Source organism: Cervus elaphus, chromosome 2 (assembly GCF_910594005.1).
Source record: "Cervus elaphus chromosome 2, mCerEla1.1, whole genome shotgun sequence".
In the NCBI taxonomy this organism is placed as follows: domain Eukaryota; kingdom Metazoa; phylum Chordata; class Mammalia; order Artiodactyla; family Cervidae; genus Cervus; species Cervus elaphus.
The window spans coordinates 29,992,661-30,014,354 of record NC_057816.1 but is presented as its reverse complement, the minus strand read 5'-3'; the positions used below and the strand labels follow the sequence as shown (position 1 = coordinate 30,014,354).

General features: G+C 37.1%; 1 protein-coding gene across 3 annotated transcripts in view; it reads right to left on the bottom strand.

Annotated features, from left to right (window-relative positions):
* The window catches only part of LUZP2 (leucine zipper protein 2), a 476,756-nt gene that overhangs the window by 117,864 nt on the left and 337,198 nt on the right, over nucleotides 1–21,694 (bottom strand). For all 3 annotated transcript variants that reach the window (XM_043875294.1, XM_043875276.1, XM_043875284.1), the window contains exon 6: nucleotides 6,877–6,939. In XM_043875294.1, the coding sequence (XP_043731229.1) occupies nucleotides 6,877–6,939 (63 nt within the window). The remainder of the gene's footprint in view (nucleotides 1–6,876; nucleotides 6,940–21,694) is intronic.

The following is a 21,694-nucleotide window of genomic DNA, read 5'->3' as shown; positions in this document are numbered from 1 at the left end:
TCCTAGAGGAGAACATAGGCAAAACACTCTCCGACATAAATCACAGCAAGATCCTCTATGACCCACCTCCCAGAATATTGGAAATAAAAGCAAAACTGAACAAATGGGATCTAATGAAACTTAAAAGCTTTTGCACTACAAAGGAAACTATAAGTAAGGTGAAAAGACAGCCCTCAGATTGGGAGAAAATAATAGCAAATGAAGAAACAGACAAAGGATTAATCTCAAAAATATACAAGCAACTCCTGCAGCTCAATTCCAGAAAAATAAATGACCCAATCAAAAAATGGGCCAGAGAACTAAACAGACATTTCTCCAAAGAAGACATACAGATGGCTAACAAACACATGAAAAGGTGCTCAACATCACTCATTATTAGAGAAATGCAAATCAAAACCACAATGAGGTACCATTACACGCCAGTCAGGATGGCTGCTATCCAAAAGTCTACAAGCAATAAATGCTGGAGAGGGTGTGGAGAAAAGGGAACCCTCCTACACTGTTGGTGGGAATGCAAACTAGTACAGCCACTATGGAAAACAGTGTGGAGATTCCTTAAAAAACCGGAAATAGAACCGCCATATGACCCAGCAATCCCACTCCTGGGCATACACACTGAGGAAACCAGATCTGAAAGAAACACGTGCACCCCAATGTTCATCGCAGCACTGTTTATAATAGCCAAGACATGGAAGCAACCTAGATGCCCATCAGCAGATGAATGGATAAGGAAGCTGTGGTACATATACACCATGGAATATTACTCAGCCGTCAAAAAGAATTCATTTGAACCAGTCCTAATGAGATGGATGAAACTGGAGCCCCTTATACAGAGTGAAGTAAGCCAGAAAGATAAAGAACATTACAGCATACTAACACATATATATGGAATTTAGAAAGATGGTAACGATAACCCTATATGCAAAACAGAAAAAGAGACACAGAAATACAGAACAGACTTTTGAACTCTGTCGGAGAAGGTGAGGGTGGGATGTTTCAAAAGAACAGCATGTATACTATCTATGGTGAAACAGATCACCAGCCCAGGTGGGATGCATGAGACAAGTGCTCGGGCCTGGAACACTGGGAAGACCCAGAGGAATCGGGTGGAGAGGGAGGTGGGAGGGGGGATCGGGATGGGGAATAAGTGTAAATCTATGGCTGATTCATATCAATGTATGACAAAACCCACTGAAATGTTGTGAAGTAATTAGCCTCCAACTAATAAAAAAATTTAAAAAAAAAAAAAAAAAAGCAGAGACATTACTTTGCCAATAAAGTCCCTCTAGTCAAAGCTAATGTTTTTCCAGTAGTCATGTATAGATGTGAGAGTTGGACTATAAGGAAAGCTGAGCCCGGAAGAACTGATACTTTTCAACTGTGGTGTTGGAGAAGACTCTTAAGAGTCCCCTGGACTGCAAGGAGATCAAGCCAGCCAGTCCTAAAGGAAATCAGTCCTGAATATTCATTGGAAGGACTGATGCTAAAGCTGAAGCTCCAATACTTTGGCCACCTAATGGGAAGCACTGACTCAATGGAAAAGACCCTGATGCTGGGAAAGATTTAAGATGGGGGAAAAGGGGATGACAGAGGATGAGATGGTTGGATGTTATCACTGACTCAATGGACATGAGTTTAAGCAAGCTCTGGGAATTGGTGATGGACAGGGAAGCCTGGCAGGCTGCAGTCCATGGGGTCACAAAGAGTCAGACACAACTGAGCGACTGAACTGAACTGAGGCACATCTATACATATACCTGCAGATTATGTATTGCTCAGTTTTACTACTTATTTTTAATTTTATAAATTGTTAAAGATTAAATAGACATGAGTTTCAGTTGACAGTCAAGTTTACATCTAGATTATATATTGAATATAAAGGGGAGGTAGCAAGCAAATGTTTTAGGAGGTGAGGGAAGTAGCTAGAATGCTAAGAAGTTAAGGTGAACAGTGTTTGTTAAGATAATAAACAGTGCTTATTAGGACAGTGCTTTTTACGAGGACTATTACCAAAAAAAGTGTTGTAAGAAATACATATCTCCCAGCAGAAATGTTTGTCTACTGTTTGGAATACATTCTGGTGAGCCACAGATATCTGATTAAGCATTCCTATTTTTCCAGAGCAGACCCAATTTCAAACATTCTAACATTAGGACCTCAATTATTTGTCTTTCTACGTCTAAGATTACAGGTTCTGATTCTTCAGCAGGATTAAAAAGAATACATGCAGATAGATTATCACAGTTACATGAAATGATATTTGAAAAACAGGTTAGTGAGTATGCAAAATGCTATAGTCATTTTGGGAAACTGGTTGATAGTTTCTTATAAAATAAATTAGACAGAAATTCTTTGTAGGTATTCATGCAAGAGAAATGATAATATATACATAAATGCTTATAGTATTTTTATCCATAATAGTCAAAAGCTGGAAATAACCTACATGTTCCTTAAGTGGTGAATAGTAAACAAATTATCGTACATCCATGAAGTGGAATGCTAAAAAAGAGTAAGCCATGTTTTAAATAAAGTCTGAAATATGTAACAATATGGGTGGATTTCTAATGTCTTATACTATGTAGTCACAAAAAAAGCTTTATTTTGTATAATACCATATATATGATATCCCAGAAAAGACAAAAGACTAGGGATGTAAATCAGGTTACTAGTTGACATGGGCTGGGGGGTTGGTGGTAGAGATTATAAAATATCAAGTGGGAGGTTTAGTTGTTTTTGTTGTTTAGTCACTAAATCTTGTCTGACTCTTTTATGACCCCATGAACTGTAGCCCACCGGGCTCCTCTGTTCATGGGATTTCCCAGGCAAGAAAACTGGCTGCTGCTGCTAAGTCGCTTCAGTCGTGTCCAACTCTGTGTGACCCCACAGACAGCAGCCCGCCAGGCTCCTCTGTCCCTGGGATTCTCCAGGAAAGAATACTGGAGTGGGTTGCCATTTCCTTGTCCCGGGGATCTTCCTGACTCAGGGACTGAACTCATTGTATTGCAGGCAGGTTCTCTACCACTGAGCTATGAAGGAAGTCCCTAAGTTGAATACTGGTCAAACTCTCAAACTATATACCTAAATGGGATTAATTCTATGAAAATAATACCTCAATAAAATTCAATTTTATATAGCTGCCCAAAACAGCTACATGTGAAATATTAAATTGAACATTCTGTAACACCATATACAAAACTAAACCAAGAAGAATTAAGGACCTAAATGTAAGATCAAATACTATAAAACTTTTGGAGGAAAATATGCAGGACATAAATCATTGCATTGTTTTTTGGATCTGTCACCAAAAGAGAAGAAACAAAAGCAAAAATAAACAAATGGGACCTAATTAAACTTAAGAAGTTTTGCACAGCAAAAGAAACCATCCGTGAAACTGTAAGACATGAAATGATGCTTAACATTGCTAATTATCAAGACCATGCAAATCAAAACCATAAACAGATAAACCTCACATCTGTCAGAATGGCTATCATCAAAAAGTCTACAAATAACAAATGTTCTTAAGGATGTGGAGAAAAAAGGACCCAAGTATACTGTTGCTGGTGCTTTAAGTTGGTGCAACCACTACAGAAAACACTATGGGAGTTACTCAAATGACTAAGAACACGAATTCAAAAAGATACATCTTCCTAAATGTTCATAGCAGCATTGCTTCAATAGCCAAGATATGGAAGTGTCCATCAAAGATGAATGGATAAAAAGGATGCTGGTATAAATATATACAATTAAAGTCAAAGAGAGAAAGACAAATACTCTATGTTACCTCTTATATGTGGAACCAAAAAAAAAACATAAATAAATCTAAATTAAAAAAAAACAGACTCACAGGTATAGAGGACAAACTAGCTGTTACCAACAGGAAACAGGTGATGGGGAGGGGCAAGGCAGATATATAGGATTAGGATATAAAAGCTATCATGTATGAAGTAAATTAAGTATCAAAGATATATTGTATAGCACAAGCAAATATAGCCATTATTAAATAAAATATAAAACTCTGAATGCCTATGTTATATACCTGAAACTAATAAAAATCAATTATCCTTCAATAAAATAAAAGCATAGGATAAATCAAGTATACCTTCGGTTTAGATGCAGGATTTAATACAGTCTTAATTTCTTGACTATTTTTTTCAACTTAGCTTTAAAAATTCTGTAATGAAATGGTTTTCAAATCTTAATGTACACAAGAATTACCTGAAGGGCTTCTTAAACCCTTAAACCACAGATTAAGTCAGTGAAACTATTCTACATGATACTGTAAGGGTGGATATATGTCATATATTTGTCAAAATCTATAGAATGTATACCACCAAGAATGAACCCTAAACTAAACTAGGGACTGTGGATGATAATCATGCATCAGTGTAGTTTCATTGATTATAAAGATTTACCATTCTGGTGGAGGATGTTGATAATGGTGGAAGTTATGTGTGGGGGCAGGAGTATATGGGAACTCTGAACTTTCTGCTCAATTCTGCTATGAACCTAAAATATCTCTAAAAAATAAAGCCTATTTAAAAACCAAAAAATAAAAGTGGCTGGCCATAGTACCTAGTAAATTACATGATCCTCATGGAATTACTATATCCTAGTAAACAGTGCTGATATGAAAGTCATCTTTAATAAGTACATCCCACTTATCTTTTTGAAATATTGTACTTTTCTAAGCATTCACTGAATGTTTATGAGTCTTTCAGTTATCAAACTGCAACTGTTATTCAGTTTACTTTTATATTCAGAATGTTTCCAACCATGCAAATTATTTTAGTTGGCAAAATGGGGGACTGCGTTATGATGGTGTTGTAATTACTAAATCATCTAACGGTGGAAGCATCATCAGTTAGAGTAGAATCTTGAAAATGCTGTAAATGGCACACCCTTGAAAGGTTCAAATATTAGAAACAATTTTTCACAGACATTTCCTTCAGGAGCCAACTGCATTGATTTGTTGAATTAAGAAAATGAAACCTCTAGGAATTCATAAATAAGAATGCAGAAATAATATGTCCTCTAAGAAGCTAAGATGAAGAAAATATATGAGTCTTTCTTGAACTAAGGGGCTAAAAACTATAGGTAGACCTAGGTCGTCATTGTTGTTTTTTCATTCTGTTTGTTTCTAAACACCACACACACCTTCTCCTAGGGCCACCTCTTTTTCACGTACATTGGTATTGTGTGAACTCTGGGAACATGTAAATTATCACAGAATATAGCTTCAATTCATATGGTCCTTATTCAAAACAGCTCCACTTGCTTACCCTCTTAAAGGTAATATTCAGAAACTGCACACTATGTATGCCATATATCTAGAAACTTAGCAAATATAAACAATATGAGAGTCTACTGATATCCAAATAGAAAAATACAATGGAGAAAATACAATACACAGGCTCATATCTATATGCCATTCAGTTTGATTTTTCATTATGGGGCATCAACCTTTCAATTTCAATGTATTTAACAGCTCTATTCATTTCATATATAATATTGTAAAGACATTTAAATGGATATTACATGCTAGACTTCTGCATGAGCACACGAACACCAACCTAATGGCCTCTTCCAGGTTCCTACAAGTCAGCTAGGCTTGTGACCTAGTTCTGGCAAATAGGATACAAGGACATATGTGCCATTATTTCTAGATAGACTCCTAAAGAGCAATACTTGTGAGTCACCAGGTAATATTTCCTGTTCCTTCTGCTAGAAGGTGACAATATCAGGAAACAGCTTTTGGAATAAGAGGTGGCTCCATATTTAGGAGATGGTGGAAGTTGTTCACCGGCTCTGTGCCTTGCTTCTAATCTGCTATGGGGAAAGGGATAAACTTGTGTTAGACTGTTTTTGTTCTACCTAAACCTCCCTCCTTCCCCCTTCCTTTCACAAGCATCTGGTTTTCACTGAAGACTAACATGCCTGGGCCTTATCATTCACAGGCTTTTCCATTATTATTATTTTTTGCACAACTAGTCTTTTTGTATGCCCCTTTGAGGCTCCAACTTAACACATTGAGTGCAGTCCCCTCTCCTCGAAGTATCACTTACTATGGCACTATTTCTACTTTCTTTACTGTCACTAAGGACTACTGACTGTGAGCTATATTTCTACAACATTACAGATTCATTTGGAAGATCAGGAAAAGAAAAAATGGATTTTAACTAAACCTGGATTAAACAGAATGACGTTTTCCCCCACTTAGGGGGCAATATTGTATGAGACAGTATTTTGTCCATCAAATAGAACCAGTGGATTTATTCGTTTCTTTCGTTTTATGTTCAGTCCTGGAATCCTCATTTTGCCACTCTAGTGTCACTCCAACAGGCACAGACATCACAGGGCTGGTGTTGTTTAGTCGCTAAGTCATGTCCAGCTCTTTGTGACCCCACGGACTGCAGGCTGCCAGGTTCCTCTGTCCATGGCATTCCCCACGCAAGAACACTCGAGTGGGCTGTCATTCCCTTCTCCAGGGGATCTTTCAGATCCAGGGATTGAACCCGCCTCTCCTGCACTGGCAGGAGGATTCTTTATCACCACATAGAGGGTACCAAAAGTGAAAACTTCATGGACTTCCAGGTGTTTGCTAGTAAGGAACTCTTATAAATCCAGTTAAGGAAGGAATCCAGAATATCACTTAGGAAAGTAACACTTAAGTGGCTTAACATTTTTTCTATTTGGTGATGAAATGTTAAAACATCCAAAATACCTAAAAGTTTAAAATGTGTTTTTATTTTCTTATTCCAATGTTTGCAGTTATGTTTTAAGGGAATAGAGTCACAAGATGTCTGGGTTAAAAAAAAATATCTGGCACTAATACTGTTTCTATTCAGTTAAAGCTATAAGAAAGGAAAACTTACTCACCTCTTCTGCACGTAGGCCACATAGCTTGTTTCCAAACAAGAGTTTGTGTTTCAAGCTTTTATTCTGAGGAAAGAAACATAGTTTTATTGCTAAGAAGTTATAAAATATTAACAGTTTCTTTAAATTATATCAGCAGTGCTTCTGTTTTGTTCACAGGTAAGTCCTTCATGATACGAGATGTAGCTGTTTGCATAAATTGAGTAGAATCTGTACTATAAGAGATTGTTCTTTTATTCAACAAAAATCGATGGATTTGATGTATTGGCATTAACACAGTTATTAAAACATATGGAACTTTCTTTGGTCTTACATTTAAATCTGTTTATTGTATTTATGTATGCTGTTTTCTAAAATAATTTTGGTTTCAAATTTGTAATTGATACTAGTTTCTGAAAGCACCCTCTAAAGAGCAAGCATTTATTTCTACCATCATCTGGTTACGCATCACCTTGGAATCTAGTTTAATACAGTCACGGATGCAGTAGGGTCTGAATTTCCTTTCAACACTATGGTTTTAGAGTCCTCATGTTTCTGACACCTGTGCATCGCACTCAAAGGGCATTTTGATGCTCAGAAACCATGTCTTCTTCCAGGCCTCATAAGAGCGCTCTATCTGCTGGACTTGACCTAGATTCATAGACAAATGCTTGTTGCTTCAGAAACGCAGGCGCAGCGTGAACCATCGGAACCTAAACCCTCACAGTGAGTCAGTTACATCTCCCTCGGGACACTCGGGCTTTTGTGCCTGTGTCCTGTAACTGAGTACCTGCTCTTCTTTTAGACAGGAAGGATAAAAGAGAGCAGAAAACTCTGTAAAAACTCACAGGATTTAGACCTTATACTGTCTCTACAGTAGCAAACAATGTGATGGAAAGCACATCTCATACGTAACTACTCTAAAGAGAGTCAATTAGATGAGCATCATAAGCAAACTGAACTAAATTTATGTAGTGTGAATGAATAACTGAATGAATCAATACATCAAATTTAAGACTTCTTCACACACAATCCCCACCTGATTATGAACATCATTTCCCATTTTATTTGCCTGTCATGCAGAGAGTGGTTATAGCTCCCTCAGTTGGAAAGACTCCTTTGTCTAACTTTTCCTCTTCGGGTATGAGTTGAAACTCTAAAAAACTTATTTAGAATTTAAATACCGTGGAATTTTTTATACAAATGAGGAATTATCTTGATTCATTTAGTAATGGATTTTTTTTTTTTTGCAAATATTTGTACTCATCATACAGCAAAACATAAGATTAAGGGTTTAAAAAGTCTTTAATGTATAGTATTCCTGTATCTAAAAGCTCATAAATTACAGTAAAGAGACACATACTTATATTTTAACTACACAGTATTGCTCAGTTTGTAGGTTAAAAATTACCCTTGTTTTCCTACTGTACATGTCTGTTTATGACATTTTTGACACAGGGGATCTTAAATTCTTTTTATTAAATTGTCTATTTTTCTTTTTGATTTCTCTCAGTTTTTAAATATAAGGTATATATCTTCAGTATCTCTAGAGATTTGTTGTTCACTTAGATTTTCATCACTCTAAGGCTAGAGGTCTTTAGTGGAAACACTGGTAAAATTCAATGTTAATTTTCTGGTTCAATAATTATAGTGGCACTGTAGATTGTTATAATAGAGGTTTTGGGGAAAGGTACATGAGAACATTCTATATTAATTTGCTACTCAATGTTTGTAATGTCTTTTTGGACCTGATATTTCTAACCTGCTTTAGCACAAGCGACAACAAGAAGTGGGACTGCATCAAACTAAATAACTTTTGTACAGCAAAAGAAACCATCAACAAAGTAAAAATAAAACCTATGAAATGGCAAAAAAAAAAAAAATGGTGCAAGTAAGGAGTTAATATTCAAACTATGTAAAGAACTTGTACAATGCAACAGCAAACAGCCAAATAACCTAATTTAAAAAACTGGACAAAGGACATAAATGGACACTTCTCCAAGAAGATATACAAAAGGCCAACAGGTATGTGAGATTATCCTCAACATCACTAGTCATTAGGGAAAAGCAGATTGAAACAATAAAGTATTACCTCATGCTTGTTGGAATGGCCATCATCAAAAAGACAAGAGATAACAAATGCTGGCATAAATGCAAAGAAAAGGGAATCTTTGCACTGCTGGTGAGACTGTAAATTGCTACAGCTGCTATGAAAAACAGTACAGAGGATCCTCAAAAAATTAAAAACAGAACTACCATATGATCCAACAATTCTGCTTCCACCAAAGAAAAAACTAACTTGGAAAAGTATCTGTACCCCCATGTTCACAACAGAATTATTTATAATTCTGGACATGGAACCAACCTAAGTGCCCCCTAATGGATGAATGGCCAGAGAAGTTGTGATATATGTGTGAGTGTATGTGTGTATATGTGTGTGTGTGTGTGTGTGATTAAAAAGAAGAAATGCTTATCATTTGTGAAAACATGGACAAAATCTGAAATGAGGTAAGTCAGATAGAGAAACTAACCAACCTTGCAGAAAAAGAGAGCAAACTTATGGTTACCAGAAGTGGAGGGGAGAAGGAGGAGGAAGTAGAAAAGGATGATCAAGAGGCAGAAATCTGAAATTATAAGGTAAATATTATATGTACTAGGAATGTAAAGTGCAGCAGGATACCTGCAGCTAACTCTGATGGATGACACACAGAAAAAACGTCAAGAGAGAAAATCCTAAGAGGGCTGGTCACAAGGAAAATATGTTTTCCCTTTGATCTTTCTTTTCTTTTTACTGTATCTATATGAAAAGACGGATGCTTGCTGAACCTATTCTGATAATCATTTCACAATATACATAAAGTAAGCCATCATGATGTACTCCTTGAACTTATACAGTGATATGTGTGAATTAATTTTCAACAAAACTGGAAACAATTATTTCAAAATAAGTTAAAATATCTAAAAACAGGAATATTAAATAAATAAATAAATAAGAGACACGCTGAGTGAAGGACATCTAAGGCCTTATGTGTTAATATCCATACATGAGTAATTAGAAAGGATAATAAAGCTAATAATATATTTCTACTACCATACTATTTAAAATTTTCATCTTCACTTAAAGATTTTACCCCCTTTTTTCTTTTTCCTTTATTTGATTTTTTTTCATTTGTTCATTATGTTAAATTCTAAAGTGATAAAGTGGCGAATATTTCTTTTCAAATGTGTGTGACAGACTTGGACAATCCAACTATATTAGCACAAGGAAGACTGTCCCACATGGATATCCTGTGGCCATCTCCAAAATGAGCAATGATTATGCTGTGTATCCACAGTCTGCTCTGGTAGTTGATAATTCTTGTCAACCATGCAAACAATATGTTTCCATTAAGATAAATATCATTTCCAGAGCTTAAGAACTAGACTATTTCACTATTTTGAAATAAATCCATAACTGAGGATAATCAGTTATAATCACCCATAATGGGGCCAATTGTGGGATGAAAGTAAGACTTGCAAGACCCATACTGAGATTTTTCTTAAATGACATATTTTTCAGAAACACAGACAGTACAGAGCACTGGAGAGGGAACACTGACTCCCAGAAAATTCACTGACTTAAACTCTTCATTCGATGCTAGTGACCACACCTCTTTAATCTCGGAAAGAATTAAGACTTGCTACTTCCAGTAGTCATGTGCAATGTGAGAGCTGAACCATAAAGAATGCTGAGCACCAAAGAATTGGTGCTTTTGAATTGTGGTGCTGGAGAAGAATCCTGAGAGTCCCTTGGACAGCAAGGAGATCAAACTAGTCCATCCTAAAGGAGATCAGTCCTGTATATTCACTGAAAGGACTGATGCTGAAGCTCCAATACTTTGGCCACCTGATGTGAAGAGCCGACTCACTGGAAGAAACCCTGATGCTGGGAAAGATGGAAGGCAAAAAGAGAAGTGGGCAGCAGAGGATGAGATGCTTAGAAAGCATCACTGACTCAATGGACATGAATTTGAGCAAACTCTGGGAGGTACTGGAGGACAAAGGAGCCTGGCATGCTGCAGTCCATGGGATCTCAAAGAGGTGGACATGAATGAGCAACTGGACAACAACAAATCATTCAGGCATTAAGAACACACTCTTAACAATTTTGTAATCAGACATGTAGCATTTTTATCCACCCTCTAAATGATGGATCTCATCCTTATCAAATTGGATGATGCTTTCAGAAGGCCTAAAATAACAACTTACACATGTAATTATACCCCTAATTCTAGGATCCAACTATGAGTATGATTTGCTGGGACATAAGAAAAAGTAGATTAAAAGAATCATAAAATGTTTAGGTGCTTGTTTTCCCTGCCTATCAAGCTTATACTATCCTTTTTCTAATAACCACATCCTGATTTTTCTTGGGAGAAACATTTTTCCATGCTAATCCTATGTGGCTATGTGATACTAACTTTATGCACTCTATCAAGGAAAAGGATAAGATTCAAACTCAGCCAATCAGAGGCTTGATCCACATTTGGTAAAGTAACATAAAAGTTGCTGATGAGACTCAAATATAAAAGTTTATTTTCAAGAATTACTTAGGAAAATATACTGAGGGTCATCACTACACCAAAACTCATCTGAGACTGAATATAACATAGAAAAAAGAACACATGAGTATGGAGAGAGAGAACTGAATTCTGGTGATGTTGATGGCCCCCTACTCTCCTTCACACTTATCTAAAGCTAGTATATATAATCCTGGGCTCTTCAGCTGTATGCTTCTAGCTTCAGCTTCTCTGTTCTCTTAATGTTGTGCTTAAATCTTTTTGTCCACTCTCTCTACATAACTGTAATTTTGTCAATATCTTAGGATTCAGAGTAGCAGCCTCCCCCACACCAAACCCAAACATCCAAGCTTATATCTAATGCTTATGCTTGGATCACGATGTGGCCAGAGAACATATCCATCTATTTTGGCTTCACTAAATGAAATACAGACCCTGCTTACTACCTACTAAAAGAAAGTCTGCCAACTGGACCCTGCACAAATCTGGGGTGGCTTAAAACAAATGTCCCAACCTTCTTGGGAACCTAGTTTCTTGAGAACCTACCTAAAATGTCACTTAATATCTCCTCTTATCTATATGGTAAAACTCAAACTCAAATCTGATAATAAGAAAATATAATAGGCAGATCTGTTAATCTAGTTTTGAATTTTGCCTCAGACATAAAGCATCACATTTTCACTGCAGCTTGCATGGTAGCTTGGGCTTCCCTGGTGGTGCTAGGACCCACCTGCCAAAGCAGGAGACATAAGAGACCTGGGTTCGATCCCTGAGTCAAGAAAATCTCCTGGAGGAGGGCATGGCAACCTACTTCAGTATTCTTGCTTGGAGAATGCCATGGACAGAGGAGCCTGGGGGGCGCTATAATCTATATGGTTGCAAACAGTCAGATATGACTGAAGTGACTAAGCATACATGCATGTGCTAGCTCAAATCCAACATACATTCAACATACATAAATCTAGCCAATCTATTCATTTTGCTATATGGAAATGTAAAAATTCTAAAATTACTATGCATTTACACTTTACATAGTACTTTCAAATGAAATTTGAATTTTTGTTTGCAAAGAACAGAAACCAGTAATGGTTCAATCAAGCAAAGCATGAATTTATTTCACGTAGGATAGAGAAAACCTGGGGAGTGAGGCTCAGAAAGTAGGCAAGAACCAAGTAGGAGGAGGGCTCTATAATTATAAGACAGGAATAGAATTATTGTGACAATTGAAAAAGAGGCTGTAAATCAGTGTACTTAATTACAAGGTAGGTTGATGAGGTCTCAATGAATTTTCATGGTGAAAGTCAAAATCGGGGAACACTTAGGTTTGTCAAACATAATAAATTATGTAAATATGCTTATCACATTATTTTCTGGATTTAAATAAAATATACCACTGCTGCCAGGCAGCTGAAAACATGTGTTAATGTCTTCAACGTGCAATTAAGTATAAACCAAAAGTAAAAACACCTGCAGTGGTATTCAAAATAAAACCAGAGAGTTCTGTGTCTCATGGCAGGTAGCATCTCATTTTTAGAAGTTTCTAAAACTGCACAAACCATTATATAAGAATGCTTGTGAGCCACATTTGTTTCAATTGAAATGTTTTTTAAATGCCTGAAAAAAAATGGACATGTTCTTTCAAATACAGTTGGAACTCAAAACATTATATCCCATATAAAGAAAAGCAACAGAGTTTCTGAGTAATATGTGACAAATACTTTGCTTCTAAAGTATCTGCAGATGTTATACTATTTTACAAATTCCATAATAGTCTCTTATTGAGCACGTCTCAGGAGAGGGATGGGTTACTGGACTGATATAAACCATGAACATGTATTTCACCAATTTGTGGGATGCACAATTTTTTCACTTTTTAATGCTTCTGAAATCAGGATGTGGTCTACAATATTAGGCACTTTTCATTTATCATTTTTGGTTCCCACTGCCCCAAGAATGCTGCTAAATTACGATTGATGACTCTTTAAAATTTAAAGATGATTTTTGTCTTAAAATAAGGAGTGAAGAGATCAATAAAGAAGAGAAAATATCCTCCCATTTAATAAAGCTCAGCTGCATAGGAACTGCATAAAATAAGAAACATATAAGGTCTATTTATTCTAAGCCACATAAAAGGAAAAAAGTAGAATTTCAAAATGGATGAAAATAAAATTGTCTATAAAATAGTTTCAAATCTATAATGGATAAAAAAGCCAAAGGGAGTCAGCCATTTTTATATAATATAAATGCAGAACTTGGACAGCTGAAGCACATTTGGTCAAAAAAAAAGACTTAGATATTCTCTTTAAAATTACACTAAAACATAATGCAGGCAGCAAGAAAGATAGTTGAAAACCAAACAACTAATTCAAGCAATTCCCTTGTTTAAATATAATGCTATGATTTAATCTGTATGTAAACTAATTGCTACTTTAATTAAGATTTACATTTTTACAGAATGATTTAGAATTGAGTAGACATGAGTGGCAGGATCATTCTGTAAACATTTAAACCACCCTCAGTCAAGTGATGGTAGGGACCCCAGATAAGCTTCAGCTTCGCCAACTTGAACTCCAAATTGGTTAAAGGCATAACAAAAGTTTTATAAGTGCTCAAAGATTTCCTCGTCAAGGTTATCTCAGGAACAGGATGACGTACTGACCTTGGCTCTAATTCATTAGAAAATGTATGAGTGCTTCATGAGAATTTCATTCTTAGCTTAGCAACATACTAGCTGTAATAATCAGTGTCACTAGACACTCAATGTTGACATATGTGAAATAATGAAGAATATCTAGGTCATCTCTCAGATTTCTTGCAGCTTCAGGACTATTAAGAAGGGGTAGGAGTTGGTGACTTTTTCTGATGACAGGTAAAAAGATAGTTTTAATATGTTTCAATTTACTGAGGGTATTAATTAGATATTCTCTGAACAGGTTGACCTCATCACATACCTACAAGATCACTTTTCTAAGAGTATGAATATAATATGGCACAGTGACTGAATTTTTAGAACAACTCAGTTGTTCAGACAGAACTCAGTTCTGTCTGTCTAAAAACAACTGTATTTAAATCTCACTTTTTTATATGCTCTGTGGTTTTTGATGCCTCTGTTTTTCCTCTCATAAAACTAGATAACTATTATGACCAATGGAGTGGTTGTATTAAGTGAGATGACATAAACAAAACATTTATAACAGTGACTGTCACATAATAAGCACTCAATAAATATTAGCTCTTATTATTTCAATGAAGTTCAATTTGTCTTGCAAAAAATAAAGACTATCTTCTTGAAGATTATGACAGCACTCCAAGAAGTCTCAGAGTTTTGAAATCACAATTTTTATCCAACCAGTCCATCCTAAAGGACATCAGTCCTGGGTGTTCACTAGAAGGACTGATGCTGAAGCTGAAACTCCAATACTTTGGCCACCTCATGCAAAGAGTTGACTCATTGGAAAAGACCCTGATGCTGGGAGGGATTGGGGGCAGGAGGAGAAGGGGATGACAGAGGATGAGATGGCTGGATGGCATCACCGACTCGATGGACATGAATTTGAATAAACTCCGGGAATTGGTGATGGACAGGGAGGCCTGGGGTGCTGTGATTCATGGGGTCACCAAGAGTCGGACACGACTGAGCGACTCAGCTAACTAACTGTTATTTTAGAAGATGACATACATTTCTAGCTCTTGAGTCCTCTAATTGCTCTTAGAGATACAAGTTTATTGTGGAAAACACTGCTCTCAATAGTATTTCTCTAGATATCTTTTTTGGTCTTCTTTTAAAATAGACATCTCTCTTGGAAACAGAACCTGCTTCTTCTGTCATTAAACCCCCTTTCCCTTATCAGACAACTCTCCTTCCAATGGGCTAAAAAGTGTTGTTAAATAAATGAGATGCCATTCATTCCAGAAATAACTTCATGAAATAAAGCATTAATACTCATATCAACATTTATAGAAACTTTTTATGTACCAGGAATGGAGGTCAAACAACCCCTCTCTTCAGGAAGGTCACATGCATGGAGGAATCTGACAGTAGTAGCAAGGCTCTGGGGAGGCACCTACTTAGGGAGTGGCACTGAGCCGCCTTTAGATGTGTAAAGGGTTCAGTCAAATCATAAGAAATGGCAGGAGAGAGAGGAGAGTATGTGTACTAGACCCTAGGATGCGCAAAAGAGTTGAAAGATAAGATGGGAGGGCAGCTTTGGGGTGAGTCAAACAGGGCCCTGTAAGCCACTGAGGCCATGACATTAGATGTTTAGCAAGAAAGTCGCATGATCAGATTTACTGTTTAGGAAAATAAAGCAGGACGCATTCTGGATTTCAAACTCATAAAGATATCTAACAGTTGTCCCTGCATAGGTTTACTTAGCAGTTAAGTTTTAGGCAATATTTTGTTGGGGGAGTTAAACTCATACAACTCAGAAACAATAACAAAAAACTCATTAAAAATGAATGAGGAACTGAACAGACATTTTCCCAAGAAGACATATAAATGGCCAGCAGGTACATGAAGAAGTGCTTAACATCACTAGTTCTTAGGGAAATGTAAAGCAAACCACAGTGAGGTATTTCACACCTGTTAAAATGGCTGTTATCAAAAAGACAAGAGATAGCAAGTGTTTTTGAGGATGTAGAGAAAAGGGGATACTATTGTACTAAGGGTGGGAATGTAAATTAGTACAGCCATTATGGAAAACAGTATGAAGTTTCCTCAAGACCATTAAAAATAGAGGTTACCCTATGATCCAGCAAAAACACTTCTGGGATATATCCAAAGGAAATTAAAGCAGGATATAGAAAAGATACCTGCACTCCCACATTTACTGCAGCATTATTTATAATAACCAAGATATACAAACAACCTAAGTGTCCACCAACGAATGAATGGATAAAGAATATATCATAATGGTTATATATCGATTTATACATATCCACATACATACACTTTGGAATATTATCCATTGATGAGAAAGAAGGAAATCTTGTCTTTTGCAACAATACATATGGACCTTGAAGGCATTATGATAAGTGACATAAGTCAGATGGAATAAGATAAATACTGCATAATATCTCCTATGTGCGATCTAAAAAAAAAAACTGAATTTGTAAGAAAAGAGAGTAGAATAGTGACTATTGGGGACTAAACAGTTGGAAAATGGAGAGACTGGTCAAAAAGTACAAACTACTAGTCAGAAGATGAATAAGTTCTGGGGATCTAATGTACAACACTGCAGTTTTATATATAATGATACTATATCATATACAGTTGCTAAAAGAGTAGGTCTGAAATGTTCTCATCACACACCCAAAAAAGAAATGGTAATTAGGTGAGCTGAAGGAGGTGTTAGCTAATCTATGGTAGTAATTATATTGCAATATATAGATTCATCAAGTCAACATGTTATACACCTTAAACTTAAGACAGTATTATAATTATACTCAATAGAACTGGGGTGGGAGGTGGGCGTCCACTGAGTATTGAGAGTGTGTGTTTAAACTAGCATTTGTTGAATGCTTATTTTGCAACAGGTATTGTACAAAGTTACTTTACATAAATTATTTCAATGATTCTTTGCAGCAACCCTACAGGGAAAAAATTCTGAATCATCTCCATCTTAGAAATGACAAACCTGAGGTTGAATGATGTTATTTAGCCTACCCATGTTCAGCAGCTCCTAAGTGGTAGAGCTGAGATTAGTCCAGGTCTCATCTCTGCCAGAACCCATGGTCTTCATCATGTTGTATAGTTTTTACTCATTCTCTGCTTGGGGATAAACAAGCAAATAATGAAGACAAGTCCTGGATTTCTACTGAATAATGTGTGGGCAATAACCAGAATGTACATAAACATGGAATTGGTCTTTGAGCTTTCAATTCCAGACACATACATATAGCCAATAAAAACCCTCTAGGCAATAAAATAAATTATGGTTTATAAAGTAACTTTGCCCCTAGAGCAGTCACAAGGCAAAGTAAATTTGTTGTGAAATCACTAGAAAACATCAGCTAATTCACTTGAAATTACTCCCGAGTCTATTCTCCTCCTGATTTGCCCACTGAAGACTTGAACACCTGCCACCATCTCTCCACAATTCTATTGGGAATTCCCAGCCCAATAAAGCCGGTTCATCTTGGGAACCCATCTGAGCGACTTAGAGCAACTGAGAAGAAATCGCTCTCTTTCTTTGACTTTGTGAGAGAACTGAATTCTCTTTTTGGAGTTTTACCAAAATTTATTTGACCATTTCCTCGGGCACAGGATGCAAAAAAAAAAAAAAGTGTTAGAATGTATTTTCCACATTCAAATACAAGCGGTACAACTGCATAACACAAAGCCCGCCCTGCCACAGTTCCCGCCTCATCCCGTCGGCCAGCCCTCACCTTCCGGCTCTCCTCGCCTCCGCAAAGCCCACGCCCAAACGTGGGCACCCCATCCCTCCACACGCCCAGGGCCGCAAAGGGGCAAACTTGCACTCTCAGAACCGAGTTAGCGGTTCTTCCCCAGGTTCACCTACGGAAACCGCGTCACAGCTTTCACTTCCTCCAGAGAGTCAGGTTCGGCCTTGTCAGAGCTCCGCCAGGGCTTGGGCCCACCTGGGCGGCCGACTGGAGGGCCTCGCTCAACCCCCGAATGGGGAGTGGCGGTAGGCGGTGTGGACACAGGCGAGGGCCCCCCTCCTTCCTCAGCCTCTCTCCCAAAGCTGTGCGCCCCGTGTTAGACGAAGACAGCGGAGGGCAGGTCTTCGGTGAATGGTATGTGAACAGCTGCGCTCCCCCTAACGAACCTCCAAACAAGCTTAGACACTGCCCGGCAGCCCCGCACCCTTATTCACAGCCACCAATACATCCTGTTCATGTAAAACAAAGTAAAACAAAAGGTTTTTTGGGTCAGATTAAAAAAAAAAATCTACACTAAATTATTTTTGTTAATTTTATTTACTATCTTTCATAGCACTAGGGATTTTATGTAGTTTGGAATTTGGTGTGCAGATTCACTTTGTGATGGAGGGCTTATTTATTCATACTTTCATTTTCTTTATTTCTGCTCATCAGTACTTGCCTAGTAGTTGTCTGGTTGGGTCTATCTGCTCTTCAGTTTCTTTAATATTTACAGTACTAAAAAAGAGTATGCTCTGAACGCATGATCTTGTGGCTTAGATCAAACACGCGAAGGGTGTTCACAGGGCAGTTCACAGAGGGACAGTCACACAAAAGTTCCCCTACTTATGATTAGCAACAGTACCTAGAGTGCCTGTAAAGGAGTATTCTGCTCTTGGAGGCTGCATCTGTGTTCAGATGCATTCAGCACTCTGAATGCTATGGACAAGGAAGTTGCTCTCATGATGACACTGAAAGATTTCATGGCAAACTTACCTTTCTCCACCTCAAATTTCACTATTAAAGTCAGAACCTTAGTTTTGACTTGACTCATTTAATCATTCATTTCTTTAAATATTAAATAACTGCTCCTCTAACCCATATATGGTGGGTAAAAAGGCATTAATATATGTACTGATGCTCTACATCATATGTCACTAGGGAATTTCAAATGAAAACATCCGTGAGATACCACTTACTATTATAATGGTAACAATTCAAAACACTGACAACACCAAATGCTGTTAAGTGCTATAACAATAGAAACTCTCACTCACTGTTGCTGAGAATATAAAATGACACAATGACTTTAGAAGACAGTTTACAGTTTCTTGTAAAACTATATATATATATTCTCTACATATGATCCAGCAATTGCATTCCTTGATGTTTACACAAAGGAGTTAAAACTTAGGTTCACATAAAACCTTCACAAGGACGCTCATGCTTCACAATGAGCTTTATTCATCATTTCCAAAACTTGAAAGCCACCAAGATATCTTTCAGTAGGTGAATGAATGAAATGTGGTGCATCCAGACAATAAAATATTATTCAGCACTGAAAAGAAATGATCAAACCATGAAAAGCAAACTTAAATGAACATTACTAAATATAAGGCGTTAATCTGAAAAGTACACATTCTATAGTAGTCCAGTAATATGACATTATGAAGAGGTAAAATTATGGAGAAAGTGAAAAGATCACTATTTGCTAAGGGTCTAAGAGAGGGAGGGATGAAGAGGCAGTGAAATTATTATTATTATGGGAGTGAAATTATTCTGTATGAGACTGTAGGAATGGATTATATAATTACACATTTGTCAAGACTCATAGAATGTATAACACCACAAGTAAACCCTAATGTAAGCTTTGAACTTTGGGTGAAAATGATGTGTCAAAGTGGGTTCACTGATTACAACAAATGAACCTCTTTTGTGTGGGATGTTGATAGTAGAGGAAGTCTCAGGTATATGGAGGTATAGGGTGTATATGAGTATCTACTTTTTGCTCAATTCTCTGAAACTGAAACTATTCTAAAATATAAAATTTATTAAAATAAATCTTTTCAACTTTATTAAAAAACAAAACAATATCTGGTTTCACAATCTACAAAGCAATAGGCTGAAATAATCAGTATATTCACCACTTAAATGAAGTATATTGGATTTTCCATATAAAATATATATTCTTTGAGGAGTATCAGCATGAGTGTATAAGTAGTTGGATATTACTAAAATTTTATTAAAACTTTAGAAATATTGTTTTCTTTATTATAAAGTGGCCTTATACCACAGAGATCTCTTTGAAAGTTCAAGTAGTAGATTAATCATTAAGAACTTAAGATCTATTGAAATAATGGATAGTATGTCAGACACCAGGCATTAAACTATAAATACCCTTTCTGTCACTTATTAAAAATGAATAAGCACATGGAATAATGGACTGATTCAAAATTGGGAAAGGAGTATCTCAGGTTATATATCATCACTCTTCTTATTTAACTTATATGCAGAATACATTATGTGAAATGCAGGGCTAGATGAATCACAAGCTGGAATCAAAGATAACTGAAGAGGAATATCAATAACCTCAGATATGCAGATAACACCACCCTAATGGCAGAAAGTGAAGAGGAACTATAGAGCTTCTTGATGAAGGTGAAAGAGGAGAGTGAAATGTGTGTCTGCACGCTTAGTCACTCAGTCATGTCCAACTCTTTGCAACCCCATGGACTGTAGCCAGCCAGGCTCCTCTGTCCATGGGGATTCTCCAGGCAAGAATACCGGAGAGGGTCACCATGCCCTCCTCCAGGGGATCTTCCAAACCCAGGGATCAAAACTAGGTCTCACGCATTGCAGGAGGATTCTTTATCAGCTGAGCTAACTTATATGCAGAGTACATCATGCAAAATGCTGGGCTGGATGAAGCACAAGCTGGAATCAAGATTGATGGGACAAATATCAATAACCTCAGATATGCAGATAACACCACCCTTATGGCAGAAAATGAAGAGAAACTAAAGAGCCTCTTGATGAAGGTGAAAAAGGAGAGTGAAAAAGCTGGCTTAAAACTCAACATCCAACAATTAAGATCATGCCATCTGGTCACATCACTTCAAAGCAAATAGATGTGGAAACAATGGAAATGGTGACAGACTTTATTTTCTTGGGCTCCAAAATCACTGCAGATGATGACTGTAGCCATGAAATTAAAAGATGCTTGCTCCTTGGAAAGAAAGCTATGACAAACCCAGACATGCCCATTGAGTCAATGATGCCATCCAACCATCTCATCCTCTGTTGCCCCCTTCTCTTCCTGACCTCAATTTTCCCAACATCAGAGTCTTTTCCCTTTAAGCAAACTCTAGGAGATAGTGAAGGGTAGGGAAACCTGGCATGCTGTAGTCCATGGGTCACAAAGAGATGCAACTGAGTGACTGAAAAACCAAGCATACAAAAGAAAAAAAAATAGTTTTGCAAGTTGAGTATTTTTACAAACGTACAATTTTAAGCAAGCAACATTTCACAATCAATTGTATCTGTGTAGCTGTATCTCACCGTTCGTTGAAACCAGGGTAGGCAAGACGTGAGTAGGGAAGCTGGAAGAAAATGCGAAGAGCTATAGTACTATGGACATTCATTATGAGCATCAGCAAGGCAGACAGACTTTACTCTCTAACGGCTGATGCAGCAGCAACGATGACTGTGAAGCTCAATGCAGCTCGACTTGCCTCACCTACAAGAACTTTTCAGCTGGTGCTTGTTTAGGACACTGCACGTGCAGTTTTACAAACGCTCTCAGCTGTTCCACAACCATGTGTTTACAGCTTGTGGGGATACAGCGCCTGACCACAGCAATATTGGCTAATTTGCTCTTTCCCTACAATATGTATATTCCT